The 18,206-nt window shown below is 47.9% G+C and overlaps 1 protein-coding gene across 1 annotated transcript in view; it reads left to right on the top strand.

Annotated features, from left to right (window-relative positions):
* Positions 1-477: 477 nt before the first annotated feature.
* LOC106597211 (retinoic acid-induced protein 1) overlaps positions 478-18,206 on the top strand; it is a 167,028-nt gene continuing 149,299 nt past the window's right edge. Inside the window, exon 1 of the mRNA XM_045715556.1 lies at positions 478-7,217. Within this exon, the coding sequence (XP_045571512.1) occupies positions 510-7,217 (6,708 nt within the window). The 5' untranslated portion in view covers positions 478-509. The remainder of the gene's footprint in view (positions 7,218-18,206) is intronic.

The raw sequence follows: 18,206 nt of genomic DNA on the forward strand, positions 1-18,206 counted from the left end.
CTTGAGATGGTTGAAATGGCCGCTGTATTCTAGCTTGTTCACTATTCCCTGACCAGAGTCCAGACTCCATCTTACCTTGCCCAGAAGATATGTCCTTTGCTTAGAATCTGTCAAGGGAAAATGAGTCATTTGAATGTATTTACAGTGCAGCTGTGTACAGGTGTGTACAGTAATATTACTTGTGAATTCAAATCGAGCATTTATTTTATTTGAACATGATATTAAGTCAATTGATCTCAGAAAGGCAAGACTTTGTTATTGTGTCTCTGATCTTTCCTGGTGAGATGAAGGATGTTGGGGTTAGAGACGTGAAGGTAGAGATGTAACGTCCTGGCTCTGTGATACTAACACCCCCTCCTTCTCTGTTTTGTTTTTCTATCCCTCCCCCTCTTTCCCCATCTCCCTCTCCGCTCCTTCTCTCATCTCTCTCTCCCCGGCTCTCTCTCGCTCTGTCAGAACACCCCCACCCCGACCCCCTCCCTCCCCCCGCCCCTCCTATAGCTGGAGCCATGCAGTCGTTCAGCAGAGAGAGGAGCGGTTTCCACGGCAACCAGCCCTGCTACCAGCAGGAGCACCATGAATTATCACGCCTGGAGAGCTACCGACAGCACCCCCACCACGGACAGACCAGGCAGGTCTACGAGGCGCACGCCCTGGCCACCGCTACAGGGATGCCCCCAGCGGGACCAGGGGCCGGACCTGGACCTGGAAGTGGACCTATACCTGGACCTAAGGACTGTTACAGCCAGCAGGCATACCCTGGATACCCCCAGGGCAATGGAGGCGGTGTGGGTGGTGGTGGTGGTGTGGGTGGTGGAGGAGGTTCGACGCCTCATGATAAGAAGGCTTACAGTGGGGGGAGCCAAGGGCCTCCTCCCACTCCCCAGCATATGCAGGCGGGCGGCTACAGCAATCACATGGGCTCGGGGGGATACCCGGCCCAGTATATGAGCGAGGGCCACCTCCAGCAATCTAAGTGGGACGACCCAGCTCAGCTAGCTCAGTACGAGCAGGAGATGGTAGGCAGGATGGAGCCGGGTCCCCCTGGGTCCTCCCAGTATCTGGACCAGAACATTCTGGCTCACTCCCAGAGCCAGTGTCACCAGCCCCACCAGGCCTCTGCTCCGGTCTACACCAGCCCACACCACCAGCCCCATCCCACAAACCCAGGCCAGTCCCCGTTGATGTACCCCCAGAGCCAGCTCCACTACCCCCAACACCCCCCGTCCCCCTCGCCGTCCTCCTCCTCCTACATAGAGAAGTGCAGCCCCATGCCCCACTGTTACAAGGGATATAGTATGCCGCCCAGCTCCCAGTACACTAGGCAGATGGGCAGTCTGAAGCAGGGGGGATACCGCCCGCCACCCCAGAACAGTTACAGCTACCAACAGACTCCCTCCAGGGGTGGCTACGAGCCCCAGCCCCCACTACAAGGCATGCCCACACCCCAGGAGACCCACCCCAAATACCAACACTTCAGCCAGCCCCAGCAGAACTACTGTCTGTCCGAGCTGTCCGTCAGATCCCCTGAGCAGTACTACCAGACATGTAGTCCCGCCTCCAGCCACTCCCCTGCACGCTCTGTAGGACGCTCACCCTCCTACAGCTCCACCCCTTCCCCTTTGATGACCAATCCAGAGAGCTTCCAGTACAGCCAGCCACCAATGACCCCAGGGGCGGCTTCTTCATCCTCCTCTTCCTCAGTGGGTCTGCAGGACCAGGGCTTGCTGATGCCGCCGCGCTCCCACCCGTCCTCGTCCCCCAACGTGGCCCACCCAACCCCGCAGCACAGCTACACACAGGGGGTCTCCATGAAGGAGCGCTTCTCTGAGAAGCTGCTTGCCAACCCCAGCCTGTGGAGCCTGAATGCCCTCACCTCTCAGGTGGAGAACATCTCCAACAATGTGCAGCAGCTGCTGCTCTCCGAGGCCATGGTCGCCAACAAGAAGGGGGGCAAGCGCAGCAGCATTGGGAGCAGTGGAGGCAGCTCCACCAAGAAGGAAGAGGTTTACAAAGGAGTGCCAGGAGGCCCCGAGGGTCAGCACGGTGGGGGCCCCATGCAGGACCCCTACAGCACCAACCAGCACCAGCTCGTCCCCATGGAGATGCAGGAGGGGGGGTACTCCAGTAGTTCTGATGAGCAGCTGGAGAGGGGGTACTACTACTGCGGCCAGGGCAGGAGCCCAGCTCAGGCCCCCAACAACACACACCTGGGCCTGGACACGGCCTCATCCTGCTCCATGACCTCTCCAGATGACATGTCCACCCGGTCTGGTGACTCTGTGTCCGGTCTGCAGAGCGTGGCTTCCAGGGACAACATGACGCCTGACCCCAGATCACAGGGGGGTCACGAACCCCGACAAACCGCCATGAAGAGCGTTGGGGGTGAGAGGTCCCCCGTGAGTGTGACGATCCCCAGCCCCATGAAGCAGGAGAGCCAGTCCCCTCCAGACATCCAACGTCTTGGCTTGCCACTGAAGGAAAACTTTGAGGAGTTGGCCTGGACAGAGAAACTGGCAGACTACGAGGATGATAGCATGAAAAAGACCTCCGACAGCGAGGTTGACCGCAGAGGCAGCGTTAATGTCACAAAAACTTCCGAGAAGCGGGAGAAATGGCCGGAGGACGAGAAAGGCCCAGCGCTGTATAGCAAGATCAACAAAGCAGTGACCGAGGGAAAGAGCTACTGCTATGACGAGAACATGTACCACAAGATACAAAACAAATATGACCGAGGCAAAGGGGACTCGGCGGATAAGTCTCCAAGTCTCTCACACTCCAGCCACAAAGGAGACCTGGGCCAGGAGATGAAATCAGAGGCCTTCAAATCTGAATCTCCCACTGACTCTGAGAGTTCAGTGAAGACATCCCCCTTTATTTCCAGGGGTGACCTTGACCAAGATCAATATTTAACAGAGAAGGAAGACAGCTCGGAGAACACATCCCCTACCCCCCGGGGCGAGGCTTTGGACCAGAGGCTCTCTGCCTCAGAGAAGAGAGAGAGCAGAGAAGAAGAGGAGGAGGATGAGGAGGAGGGGGAGCAGGAGAGGAAGCAGAACTCCATATCCCCTCCTCTGTCTGCTGAGGAGAGAGAGGGAGAAGAGAGTGAGAGCCTGCCATCAGCTGAGGAGGTCCTCAACAATAGAACGAGCCCACAGGAGGAGCCTTCTGGAGAACTGTGCAGCAGAACAGAAGGCCAGAGCCTGGCTGAGCCTCAGCCTTACAGTAACACAGAGCCTGCAGAGACAGAAAGCCAAGCAGCACAACCGGACGCAACAGCAGCAGCAGCAGAATCCCCAGAAAGTGGGTCAGCCATTTGTGACACTCCACCCCAGTCTCACTCGGCCATGATGGTTTTCTCAGCTTTCAGGGAGATAGCAACACCTCCAGCTCCGTTACACACCAGGGACCATATCGATCGCAGTGATTCCAACGTGCTGGAGCCTGACTCCCCTCAGCTGCCGGGGAAGTCGACACTGCACTCAGCGCCCTCCTGGGCCAACACCCCACCCTCGCCAAAGAAAGGTGATGAGGACATGGAGCCGGGCATCAGCTGCCCAAGCGCTGTGACCCCCTCAGCCAAGCCAGAACCCATGGCCCCATCTGCACCCCCACAGGCTTTCGGCCGGAAGCACGGCCGAGGCAGGAGGAGACTGATGCACTCAGGTGTGGAATTCAGGAGACAGCTGAGTGTGGAGAGAGAGGGGGAGAGTGCCCCCTCGCCCCTGCAGAAACCCTGCATGCCCTCCAGCAAGAGTGCTCTGTTCTCCAATCAGATAGACATGGCCGCTCACCAGGACATAATCACGACGAGCGAGACACCCAAACTGCTTGTTGAGGGCTCCCGCTCCAGAATGTGTACTCGCTCGTTCAACGCACAGGACACACCTTCCAAGGATCCCCAGCCCCCTGAAAGACGGAAACCAGGGCGGAAACCGGGTTCGAAACCAGGCCCAAAACCAGGCCCGAAGTCAGGGTTAAAACCAGGGCCTAAACCAGGACTAAAACCAGGACCAAAACCAGGTTCAAAGCCGAGTCTAAAACCAGGACCAAAACCAGGTTTGAAACCCGATTCAAAGCCCGGCCCAAAACCAGGTTTAAAACCGGGGCCTAAACCAGGCCCAAAACCAGGTCTAAAACCAGGGCCTAAACCGGGTCCAAAACCAGGACCAAAACCAGGTCCAAAACCAACTGAAGGAGCACCCCGGGGTCGTCCCAGGGGTACAGGCTCTAAGTTGAAGTTGGCACAACAGGAAGGTCTCATTCAACCCATAACAGGGGGTCCAGGAAGAGGCCAGAAGAGCTTGAGCATCAACAGTCAGCAAGTTGATGGGAACCAGGAAGTGAAAGCTCCAGGCAAGGACGGAAAGAACATGGTCCTGAGATCCAGAAAGCCCCCCCAGGATAAGCTTCCAAAGGAAAAAGAGAAGGAGCAATCTGAGGGAATCCTGACTCAAACCTTGATAACAAAGCCCAATGCAGTGTTACAAAATGAGGAACGTACGAGCTTAGAGCCAGCCATCCCTGTCTTTCCTAACCAGACAGACACAAGTATAACAGACACCAGTGTAACAGACACCAGTAAACCAGACACCAGTGTAACAGACACCAGAGTAACAGACCCCAGTAAAACCAACACCAGTGTAACAGACACCAGTAAACCAGACACCAGCGTAACAGACACCAGCAAACCAGACACCAGTGTAACAGACACCAGAGTAACAGACCCAAGTAAAACCAACACCAGTGTAACAGACACCAGTAAACCAGACACCAGTAAACCAGACACCAGTGTAACAGACACCAGTGTAACAGACACCAGTAAAACCGACACCAGTAAAACCGACACCATTGCAACAGACGTCAGTGTAATAGACACCAGAGCAACAGACGTCAGTGTAATAGACACCAGAGTAACAGACACCAGTGTAACAGACACCAGTGCAACAGACACCAGCGTAACAGACACCAGTGTAACAGACACCAGTAAAACAGACATCAGTATACCTGTCGCTCCACCTGAGAAACCTAAAGAACCAACTGTAGCTGTACCTCTTGTAACTGCACCTGTACCTCCACTCAAAAGAAAACCCAGTCCTCTGCCTCTAGAGCTTCCGGTGAAGAAAAAGCGAGGTCCAAAACCAAAACCAAAACCACAACAGCCCCAGCCTGAAACTCCCCAGTCTGACCAGGCCAACCAGCCTCCATTAGTCAAACCCAAGGAGATGGATGTCCAAGGCCCCAAGAGAAGGCTAAATAGAGGCAGACACATCAAGGCCTCTCTGATCACTGTGCTGACCAAAGATAACCCTCCTCCCACGATGGCTGACGGTAATGTGGTTAGTGAAATGCCCAGTGTACCTTCTCAGTGTCCCACCAAAACCAAGTACCTCCCCCCGCGCAAAGGCAGGGGTCTGAAATACGAGGCCATGGTTCAGAAAATAAACTCGGGCACCGGTTCGAAGAAACACCCGCCAACACCACAGTCCGAGAGCACAGAGGCGACAGTAGATGAAGTGACATCAAAGCCTGTGTCGCTGCCCATCTCAGAGGAGAGCGAGGCCCCAGTGGCAGTGGTGAGCGCCCCTGATGTGTCACGGGAGGAGTTAGCAGGGGATGTGTGGAGCTCCACGGGGGCCCAGAACACAGAACAGGAGGGAAGGGTGCAGCAGAACACCGGGGAGGGGGTGCAGCCGGAGCCACTCCCATCGGGGGTGCCAGATGCTGCTGCGGCGAGCGGTGCCAACAAACCCACCAGGACCAAGAGGAGGAAATGGGCCATGGTGGAGAGCACGGACGCCATGGTGGTCGCCATGGAGACGGGGAGCCTGATCATCAACACGCCGCGGCTGGCCAAGCAGAGGGCCATCAAGAACAACCACGAGATGCATCTAAAACAGAGGAGGAGGAAGAGGAAAGGAGGACAGACTCCTTCAGAGGGGCCTGTGGCTGATGAGGAGGTAGAGACAACAACAGGAGAACAGCAGACAGAGACACCCGCTGACACAGTGTTAACAACAATGCCCGCTCTACCAGCCGGCCCGGGTGAGATCACAGACAGCCCGCAGGTGATCACCACAGAAATTATCCAGCCGCCTCCCTCCAAACGAGGGAGGAAGCCCTCTTCATCCCCCTCCAAAAAGAGAGGGAGAGCCCCAGGTGAACAGCAGAGCAGCAAACCTCTGAGGGTGCACAAAAAACCTGGTCCTAAAAAGGGAATCAAAGACGCCATGGAGGTGATTGAAGCGGTTGTAAAGGCTGCAGGGAGGGAGGCCAGACTCAAGAAGAAGAAATGGAAAAAGGATAGTCCTGTAGTGTCAGAGGAAAAGCAGCCAGAGCCCTCTCTCAAACAGGTACTGAGTAAGACTCCTAAAAGCAGAATCAAACCCTCCTTCTGTCCATATGTGCGTATGGACAGCTCCAGAGACTTCACCTCCCTCTGTACCATTGTCAACAGGCGCGATGAAGAGCTGAAGATGGTGTTTCAGAAGCCCCGGAAAAAGAGCCCGGACAAAATTAAAAACCCAGTCACATTTGCCAAGGCGATACCCAGCTCCTCGGCTATGCTCCAGGGGCCCTTGGTTAACAAAACGTTAATTGACAGGTGTCTAACGTGTTGCCTGTGTGGAAAGCCAGCAAATTACCGTGAGCTGGGGGATTTGTGTGGGCCCTACTTCCCAGAGGATAGCATCCCCCGCAAAATCCTGTCAGCAAGACATATAGAAACCCTGAGGGAAAACCAAGAGAAAATAAGCTCCAACAGTAGCATCAAGGAACCAAGCAGCAGCACCCCAAAAAGCGAAGGAGACCCCAGCTCCAAAAAGGAAGTTAGTAAAAAGGTGGATATGGAGACAGTCACAAAGGAGGGCAGTAGTAGTTGTGGTGGGAGTCACAATCATCAGCCCCACCCACACCATTGGCGCCCCAGGAGGGCAGAGAGGGCACTGGCGGAGGGCGGAAGCATGCACCGGCCCACCCTACGGGATCGGTTCAGGAGGATGCAGAAGCTCCAGGAGGAGAGGAGGGCTGCGGAGGCCACAGCTAGTGGTCAGAAAGGGGGCAATGGAGGAGGAGGCCTGCTCCAGAGACTGCAGGGGGAGGCTGAGGCTAAGGAACACTGGGCCCATGAGAACTGTGCTATCTGGACCAATGGGATCATCATGGTGGCCGGGAGGCTGTACGGCCTGAAAGAGGCTGTTCACACCTCCACAGAAACGGTGAGACCTTCTTCTTTCTCTATGCTGATTTCTCTCTTTTCTTTTTCTTTCTTTCTCTCTCTCTCTCTCTCTCTCTCTCTCTCCGGTTGATACTGATACTGCATCTTACCAATGGAGAGTCAATATTTCAAGTGCTGTATTTCACATATAGTAAACTGTACATGACTGTGATCTATAATGCTAGCCTCCCACAGTTAGAAATGAATGGGGGTTTTACATTACTATGAAATTAAATAATAAAAAATAAATCACAAATAAGAAAAACTTTTGCCTTGTTCTAATCTATTTTGTAGGGAACTGTGCATGTTGGACACAGTGACATGTTGGTCACAGTGACATATTGGACACAGTGACACGTTGGACACAGTGACATGTTGGACACAGTGACATATTGGACACAGTGACATGTTGGACACAGTGACATATTGGACACAGTAACATATTGGACACAGTGACATATTGGACACAGTGACATGTTGGACAGAGTGACATGTTGGACACAGTGACATGTTGGACACAGTGATATGTTGGACAGAGTGACAGATTGGACACAGTGACATGTTGATCACAGTGACATGTTGGACAAAGTGACATGTTGGACACAGTGACATATTGGACACAGAGACATTTTGGACAGAGTGACATGTTGGACACAGTGACATGTTGGACACAGTGACATATTGGACACAGTGACATATTGGACACATTTACATGTTGGACACAGTGACATGTTGGTGACAGTGACATATTGGACACAGTGACATATTGGACACAGTGACGTATTGGAGACATTTACATGTTGGACGCAGTGACATGTTGGACACAATTACATGTTGACCACAGTGACATATTGGCCACAGTGACATGTTGATCACAGTGACATGTTGGTCACAATGACATGTTGGACACAGTGACATATTGGACACAGTAACATATTGGACACAGTGACATGTTGGACACAGTGACATATTGGACGCAGTGACATATTGGACACACTAACACGTTGGACACAGTGACATGTAGGACAGAGTGACATGTTGGACACAGTGACGAATTGGAGACATTTACATGTTGGACAAGTGACATGTTGGACACAGTGACGTATTGGAGACATTTACATGATGGACGCAGTGACATGTTGGACACATTTACATGTTGACAACAGTGACATATTGGCCACAGTGACATGTTGACCACGGTGACATGTTGGTCACAGTGACATATTGGTCACAGTGACATATTGGACACAGTGACATATTGGCCAAAATGACATATTGGACACATTTACATGTTGGACTAAGTGACATGTGGAACACAGTGACATATTGGACACATTTACATGTTGGACACAGTGACATGTTGGACACAGTGACATATTGGACATAGTGACATGTTGACCACAGTGACATGTTGGACACAGTGACATATTGGACACAGTGACATGTTGGACACAGTGACATGTTGGACACAATGACATATTGGACACATTTACATGTTGGACTAAATGACATGTGGAACACAGTGACATATTGGACACATTTACATGTTGGACACAGTGACATGTTGGACACAGTGACATATTGGACACATTTACATGTTGGACACAGTGACATGTTGACCACAGTGACATGTTGGTCACAGTGACATATAGGTCACAGTGACATATTGGACACATTGACATGTTGACCACAGTGACATATTGGACACAGTGACATATTGGACACAGTGACATGTTGGACAGAGTGACATGTTGGACACAGTGACATGTTGGACACAGTGATATGTTGGACAGAGTGACAGATTGGACACAGTGACATGTTGATCACAGTGACATGTTGGTCAAAGTGACATGTTGGACACAGTGACATATTGGACAGAGAGACATTTTGGACAGAGTGACATGTTGGACACAGTGACATGTTGGACACAGTGACATGTTGGACACAGTGACATATTGGACACAGTGACATATTGGACACATTTACATGTTGGACACAGTGACGTGTTGGACACAGTGACATATTGGACATAGTGACATGTTGACCACAGTGACATGTTGGACACAGTGACATATTGGACACAGTGACATGTTGGACACAGTGACATGTTGGACACAATGACATATTGGACACATTTACATGTTGGACTAAATGACATGTGGAACACAGTGACATATTGGACACATTTACATGTTGGACACAGTGACATGTTGGACACAGTGACATATTGGACACATTTACATGTTGGACACAGTGACATGTTGACCACAGTGACATGTTGGTCACAGTGACATATAGGTCACAGTGACATATTGGACACATTGACATGTTGACCACAGTGACATATTGGACACAGTGACATGTTCACCACAGTGACATGTTGGACACAGTGCCATGTTGGACACAGCGACATATTGGACACAGTGACATATTGGACACAGTGACATGTTGGACACAGTGCCATGTTGGACACAGCGACATATTGGACACAGTGACATATTGGACACATTTAAATGTTGGACACAGTGACACGTTGGACAGAGTGAAATATTGGACACATTTACATGTTGGACACAGTGACATATTGGACACAGTGACATGTTGGACAGAGTGACATGTTGGACACAGTGACATGTACATGTTGGACACAGTGACGTATTGGACACAGTGACATGTTGGACAGTGTGACATGTTGGACACAGTGACATGTTGGACACAGTGATATGTTGGACAGAGTGACAGATTGGACACAGTGACATGTTGATCACAGTGACATGTTGGACAAAGTGACATATTGGACACAGTGACATATTGGACACATTTACATGTTGGAAACAGTGACATGTTGGACGCAGTGACATGTAGACCACAGCGACATGTTGGTCACAGTGACATATTGGACACAGTGACATGTTGACCACAGTGACGTAATAAACACAGTGACATATTGGACATAATGACATGTTGACCACAGTGACATGTTGGACACAGTGACATATTGGACACAGTGACATGTTGGACACAATGACATGTTGGACACGGTGACATGTTGGACACAATGACATGTTGGACAAAGTGACATATTGTACACATTTACATGTTGGACACAGTGACATATTGGACACATTTACATGTTGGACACAGTGAGAAGGTGGGCACAGTGACATATTGGACACATTTACATGTTGGACACAGTGACATATTGGCCACAGTGACGTATTGGAGACATTTATATGTTGGACACAGTGACATGTTGGCCACAGTGACGTATTGGACACAGTGACATGTTGGACAGAGTGACAGGTTGGACACAGTGACATGTTGGACGCAGTGACATGTTGACCACAGTGACATATTGGACACAGTGACATGTTTGACAGAGTGACATGTTAGACACAGTGACATATTGGACACAGTGACATATTGGACACAGTGACATATTGGACACAGTGACATATTGGACACAGTGACATGTTGGACACAGTGACATGTTGGACAGAGTGACATGTTAGACACAGTGACATATTTGACACAGTGACATGTTGACCACAGTGACATATTGGACACAGAGACATTTTGGACACATTTACATGTTGGACACAGTGACATTTTGGACACAGTGACATGTTGGACACAGTGACATATTGGACACAGTGACATATTGGACACATTTACATGTTGGACACAGTGACATGTTGAACACAGTGACATATTGGACACATTTACATGTTGGACACAGTGACATGTTGGACAGAGTGACATGTTGGTCACATTTACATGTTGGACACAGTGACATATTGGCCACAGTGACGTATTGGAGACATTTACATTTGGACACAGTGACATGTTGGTCACAGTGACGTATTGGGGACATTCACATGTTGGACACAGTGACATGTTGGACGCTGTGACATGTTGACCACAGTGACATGTTGGACACAGTGACATATTGGACACATTTACATGTTGGACACATTTACATGTTGGACACAGTGACATGTTGGACACAGTGACATGTTGGCCACAGTGACGTATTGGAGACATGTACATGTTTTACAAAGTGACATGTTGGACGCAATGACATGTTGGAGACAGTGACATGTTGGACACAGTGACATATTGGACACATCTACATGTTGGACACAGTGACATGTTGAACACAGTGACATATTGGACACAGTGACATGTTGGACACAGTGACATGTTGGCCACAGTGAAGTATTGGAGACATTTACATGTTGGACACAGTGACATGTTGGACACAGTGATATGTTGGACAGAGTGACAGATTGGACACAGTGACATGTTGATCACAGTGACATGTTGGACAAAGTGACATATTGGACACAGTGACATATTGTACACATTTACATGTTGGAAACAGTGACATGTTGGACACAGTGACATATTGGACGCAGTGACATGTAGACCACAGCGACATGTTGGTCACAGTGACATATTGGACACAGTGACATGTTGACCACAGTGACGTAATAAACACAGTGACATATTGGACATAATGACATGTTGACCACAGTGACATGTTGGACACAGTGACATATTGGACACAGTGACATGTTGGACACAATGACATGTTGGACACGGTGACATGTTGGACACAATGACATGTTGGACAAAGTGACATATTGTACACATTTACATGTTGGACACAGTGACATATTGGACACATTTACATGTTGGACACAGTGAGAAGTTGGGCACAGTGACATATTGGACACATTTACATGTTGGACACAGTGACATATTGGCCACAGTGACGTATTGGACACAGTGACATGTTGGACAGAGTGACAGGTTGGACACAGTGACATATTGGAGACAGTGACATGTTGGACACAGTGACATGTTGACCACAGTGACATATTGGACACAGTGACATATTGGGCACAGTGACATATTGGCCACAGTGACATGTTGACCACAGTGACATGTTGGTCACAGTGACATATTGGTCACAGTGACATATTGGACACAGTGACATATTGGCCAAAATGACATATTGGACACATTTACATGTTGGACTAAGTGACATGTGGAACACAGTGACATATTGGACACATTTACATGTTGGACACAGTGACATGTTGGACACAGTGACATATTGGACATAGTGACATGTTGACCACAGTGACATGTTGGACACAGTGACATATTGGACACAGTGACATGTTGGACACAGTGACATGTTGGACACAATGACATATTGGACACATTTACATGTTGGACTAAATGACATGTGGAACACAGTGACATATTGGACACATTTACATGTTGGACACAGTGACATGTTGGACACAGTGACATATTGGACACATTTACATGTTGGACACAGTGACATGTTGACCACAGTGACATGTTGGTCACAGTGACATATAGGTCACAGTGACATATTGGACACATTGACATGTTGACCACAGTGACAAATTGGACACAGTGACATATTGGACACAGTGACATGTTGGACAGAGTGACATGTTGGACACAGTGACATGTTGGACACAGTGATATGTTGGACAGAGTGACAGATTGGACACAGTGACATGTTGACCACAGTGACATATTGGACACAGTGACATATTGGGCACAGTGACATATTGGCCACAGTGACATGTTGACCACAGTGACATGTTGGTCACAGTGACATATTGGTCACAGTGACATATTGGACACAGTGACATATTGGCCAAAATGACATATTGGACACATTTACATGTTGGACTAAGTGACATGTGGAACACAGTGACATATTGGACACATTTACATGTTGGACACAGTGACATGTTGGACACAGTGACATATTGGACATAGTGACATGTTGACCACAGTGACATGTTGGACACAGTGACATATTGGACACAGTGACATGTTGGACACAGTGACATGTTGGACACAATGACATATTGGACACATTTACATGTTGGACTAAATGACATGTGGAACACAGTGACATATTGGACACATTTACATGTTGGACACAGTGACATGTTGGACACAGTGACATATTGGACACATTTACATGTTGGACACAGTGACATGTTGACCACAGTGACATGTTGGTCACAGTGACATATAGGTCACAGTGACATATTGGACACATTGACATGTTGACCACAGTGACATATTGGACACAGTGACATATTGGACACAGTGACATGTTGGACAGAGTGACATGTTGGACACAGTGACATGTTGGACACAGTGATATGTTGGACAGAGTGACAGATTGGACACAGTGACATGTTGATCACAGTGACATGTTGGTCAAAGTGACATGTTGGACACAGTGACATATTGGACAGAGAGACATTTTGGACAGAGTGACATGTTGGACACAGTGACATGTTGGACACAGTGACATGTTGGACACAGTGACATATTGGACACAGTGACATATTGGACACATTTACATGTTGGACACAGTGACGTGTTGGACACAGTGACATATTGGACATAGTGACATGTTGACCACAGTGACATGTTGGACACAGTGACATATTGGACACCGTGACATGTTGGACACAGTGACATGTTGGACACAATGACATATTGGACACATTTACATGTTGGACTAAATGACATGTGGAACACAGTGACATATTGGACACATTTACATGTTGGACACAGTGACATGTTGGACACAGTGACATATTGGACACATTTACATGTTGGACACAGTGACATGTTGACCACAGTGACATGTTGGTCACAGTGACATATAGGTCACAGTGACATATTGGACACATTGACATGTTCACCACAGTGACATATTGGACACAGTGACATGTTCACCACAGTGACATGTTGGACACAGTGCCATGTTGGACACAGCGACATATTGGACACAGTGACATATTGGACACAGTGACATGTTGGACACAGTGCCATGTTGGACACAGCGACATATTGGACACAGTGACATATTGGACACATTTAAATGTTGGACACAGTGACACGTTGGACAGAGTGAAATATTGGACACATTTACATGTTGGACACAGTGACATATTGGACACAGTGACATGTTGGACAGAGTGACATGTTGGACACAGTGACATGTACATGTTGGACACAGTGACGTATTGGACACAGTGACATGTTGGACAGTGTGACATGTTGGACACAGTGACATGTTGGACACAGTGATATGTTGGACAGAGTGACAGATTGGACACAGTGACATGTTGATCACAGTGACATGTTGGACAAAGTGACATATTGGACACAGTGACATATTGGACACATTTACATGTTGGAAACAGTGACATGTTGGACACAGTGACATATTGGACACAGTGACATGTTGGACGCAGTGACATGTAGACCACAGCGACATGTTGGTCACAGTGACATATTGGACACAGTGACATGTTGACCACAGTGACGTAATAAACACAGTGACATATTGGACATAATGACATGTTGACCACAGTGACATGTTGGACACAGTGACATATTGGACACAGTGACATGTTGGACACAATGACATGTTGGACACGGTGACATGTTGGACACAATGACATGTTGGACAAAGTGACATATTGTACACATTTACATGTTGGACACAGTGACATATTGGACACATTTACATGTTGGACACAGTGAGAAGGTGGGCACAGTGACATATTGGACACATTTACATGTTGGACACAGTGACATATTGGCCACAGTGACGTATTGGAGACATTTATATGTTGGACACAGTGACATGTTGGCCACAGTGACGTATTGGACACAGTGACATGTTGGACAGAGTGACAGGTTGGACACAGTGACATGTTGGACGCAGTGACATGTTGACCACAGTGACATATTGGACACAGTGACATGTTTGACAGAGTGACATGTTAGACACAGTGACATATTGGACACAGTGACATATTGGACACAGTGACATATTGGACACAGTGACATATTGGACACAGTGACATGTTGGACACAGTGACATGTTGGACAGAGTGACATGTTAGACACAGTGACATATTTGACACAGTGACATGTTGACCACAGTGACATATTGGACACAGAGACATTTTGGACACATTTACATGTTGGACACAGTGACATTTTGGACACAGTGACATGTTGGACACAGTGACATATTGGACACAGTGACATATTGGACACATTTACATGTTGGACACAGTGACATGTTGGACAGAGTGACATGTTGGTCACATTTACATGTTGGACACAGTGACATATTGGCCACAGTGACGTATTGGAGACATTTACTTTTGGACACAGTGACATGTTGGACACAGTGACATGTTGGTCACAGTGACGTATTGGGGACATTCACATGTTGGACACAGTGACATGTTGGACGCTGTGACATGTTGACCACAGTGACATGTTGGACACAGTGACATATTGGACACATTTACATGTTGGACACATTTACATGTTGGACACAGTGACATGTTGGACACAGTGACATGTTGGCCACAGTGACGTATTGGAGACATGTACATGTTTTACAAAGTGACATGTTGGACGCAATGACATGTTGGAGACAGTGACATGTTGGACACAGTGACATATTGGACACATCTACATGTTGGACACAGTGACATGTTGAACACAGTGACATATTGGACACAGTGACATGTTGGACACAGTGACATGTTGGCCACAGTGAAGTATTGGAGACATTTACATGTTGGACACAGTGACATGTTGGACGCAGTGACATGTTGACCACAGTGACATATTGGACACACTGATATGTTGGACACAGTGACATGTTGGACACAGTGACATATTGGCCACAGTGACATATTGGACACAGTGACATGTTGGACACAGTGACATATTGGACACGTTTAAATGTTGGACACAGTGACACGTTGGACAGAGTGAAATGTTGGACACATTTACATGTTGGACACAGTGACATATTGGACACAGTGACATGTTGGACAGAGTGAAATGTTGGACACAGTGACATGTACATGTTGGACACAGTGACGTATTGGACACAGTGACATGTTGGACAGAGTGACATGTTGGACACAGTGACATGTTGGACACAGTGACATGTTGGACACAGTGACATATTGGACAAAGTGACATATTGGACACATTTACATGTTGGACACAGTGACATATTGGACACAGTAACATATTGGACACAGTGACATATTGGACACAGTGACATGTTGGACAGAGTGACATGTTGGACACAGTGACATGTTGGACACAGTGATATGTTGGACAGAGTGACAGATTGGAATGTGAACAGTGACATGTTGGACAAAGTGACATGTTGGACACAGTGACATATTGGACAGAGAGACATTTTGGACAGAGTGACATGTTGGACACAGTGACATGTTGGACACAGTGACATGTTGGACACAGTGACATATTGGACACAGTGACATATTGGACACATTTACATGTTGGACACAGTGAAATGTTGGTCACAGTGACATATTGGACACAGTGACATATTGGACACAGTAACACGTTGGACACAGTAACACGTTGGACACAGTGACATATTGGACACAATGACATGTTGGACACAGTGACATATTGGACACAGTAACATATTGGACACAGTGACATGTTGGACACAGTGACATATTGGACGCAGTGACATATTGGACACAGTAACACGTTGGACACAGTGACATGTAGGACAGAGTGACATGTTGGACACAGTGACGTATTGGAGACATTTACATGTTGGACAAGTGACATGTTGGACACAGTGACGTATTGGAGACATTTACATGTTGGACGCAGTGACATGTTGGACACATATACATGTTGACCACAGTGACATATTGGCCACAGTGACATGTTGACCACAGTGACATGTTGGTCACAGTGACATATTGGTCACAGTGACATATTGGACACAGTGACATATTGGCCACAGTGATGTATTTGAGACATTTACATGTTAGACGCAGTGACATGTTGACCACAGTGACATATTGGACACAGTGACATCTTGGACATAGTGACATGTTGACCACAGTGACATGTTGGACACAGTGACATATTGGACACAGTGACATGTTGGACACAGTGACATGTTGGACACAATGACATATTGGACACATTTACATGTTGGACACAGTGACATTAGGAACACAGTGACATATTGGACACATTTACATGTTGGACACAGTGACATGTTGGACACAGTGACATATTGCACACATTTACATGTTGGACACAGTGACATGTTGACCACAGTGACATGTTGGTCACAGTGACATATTGGACACATTGAGATGTTGACCACAGTGACATATTGGACACAGTGACATATTGGACACAGTGACATGTTGACCACAGTGACATGTTGGACACAGTGCCATGTTGGACACAGCGACATATTGGACACAGTGACATATTGACACAGTGACATGTTGGACACAGTGCCATGTTGGACACAGCGACATATTGGACACAGTGACATATTGGACACATTTAAATGTTGGACACAGTGACACGTTGGACAGAGTGAAATGTTGGACACATTTACATGTTGGACACAGTGACATATTGGACACAGTGACATGTTGGACACAGTGACATATTGGACACAGTGACATGTACATGTTGGACACAGTGACGTATTGGACACAGTGACATGTTGGACACAGTGACATGTTGGACACAGTGACATGTTGGTCACAGTGACATATAGGTCACAGTGACATATTGGACACATTGACATGTTGACCACAGTGACATATTGGACACAGTGACATGTTCACCACAGTGACATGTTGGACACAGTGCCATGTTGGACACAGCGACATATTGGACACAGTGACATATTGGACACAGTGACATGTTGGACACAGTGACATGTTGGACACAGCGACATATTGGACACAGTGACATATTGGACACATTTAAATGTTGGACACAGTGACACGTTGGACAGACTGAAATATTGGACACATTTACATGTTGGACACAGTGTCATATTGGACACAGTGACATG

This window comes from Salmo salar, chromosome ssa03 (genome assembly GCF_905237065.1).
Source record: "Salmo salar chromosome ssa03, Ssal_v3.1, whole genome shotgun sequence".
In the NCBI taxonomy this organism is placed as follows: domain Eukaryota; kingdom Metazoa; phylum Chordata; class Actinopteri; order Salmoniformes; family Salmonidae; genus Salmo; species Salmo salar.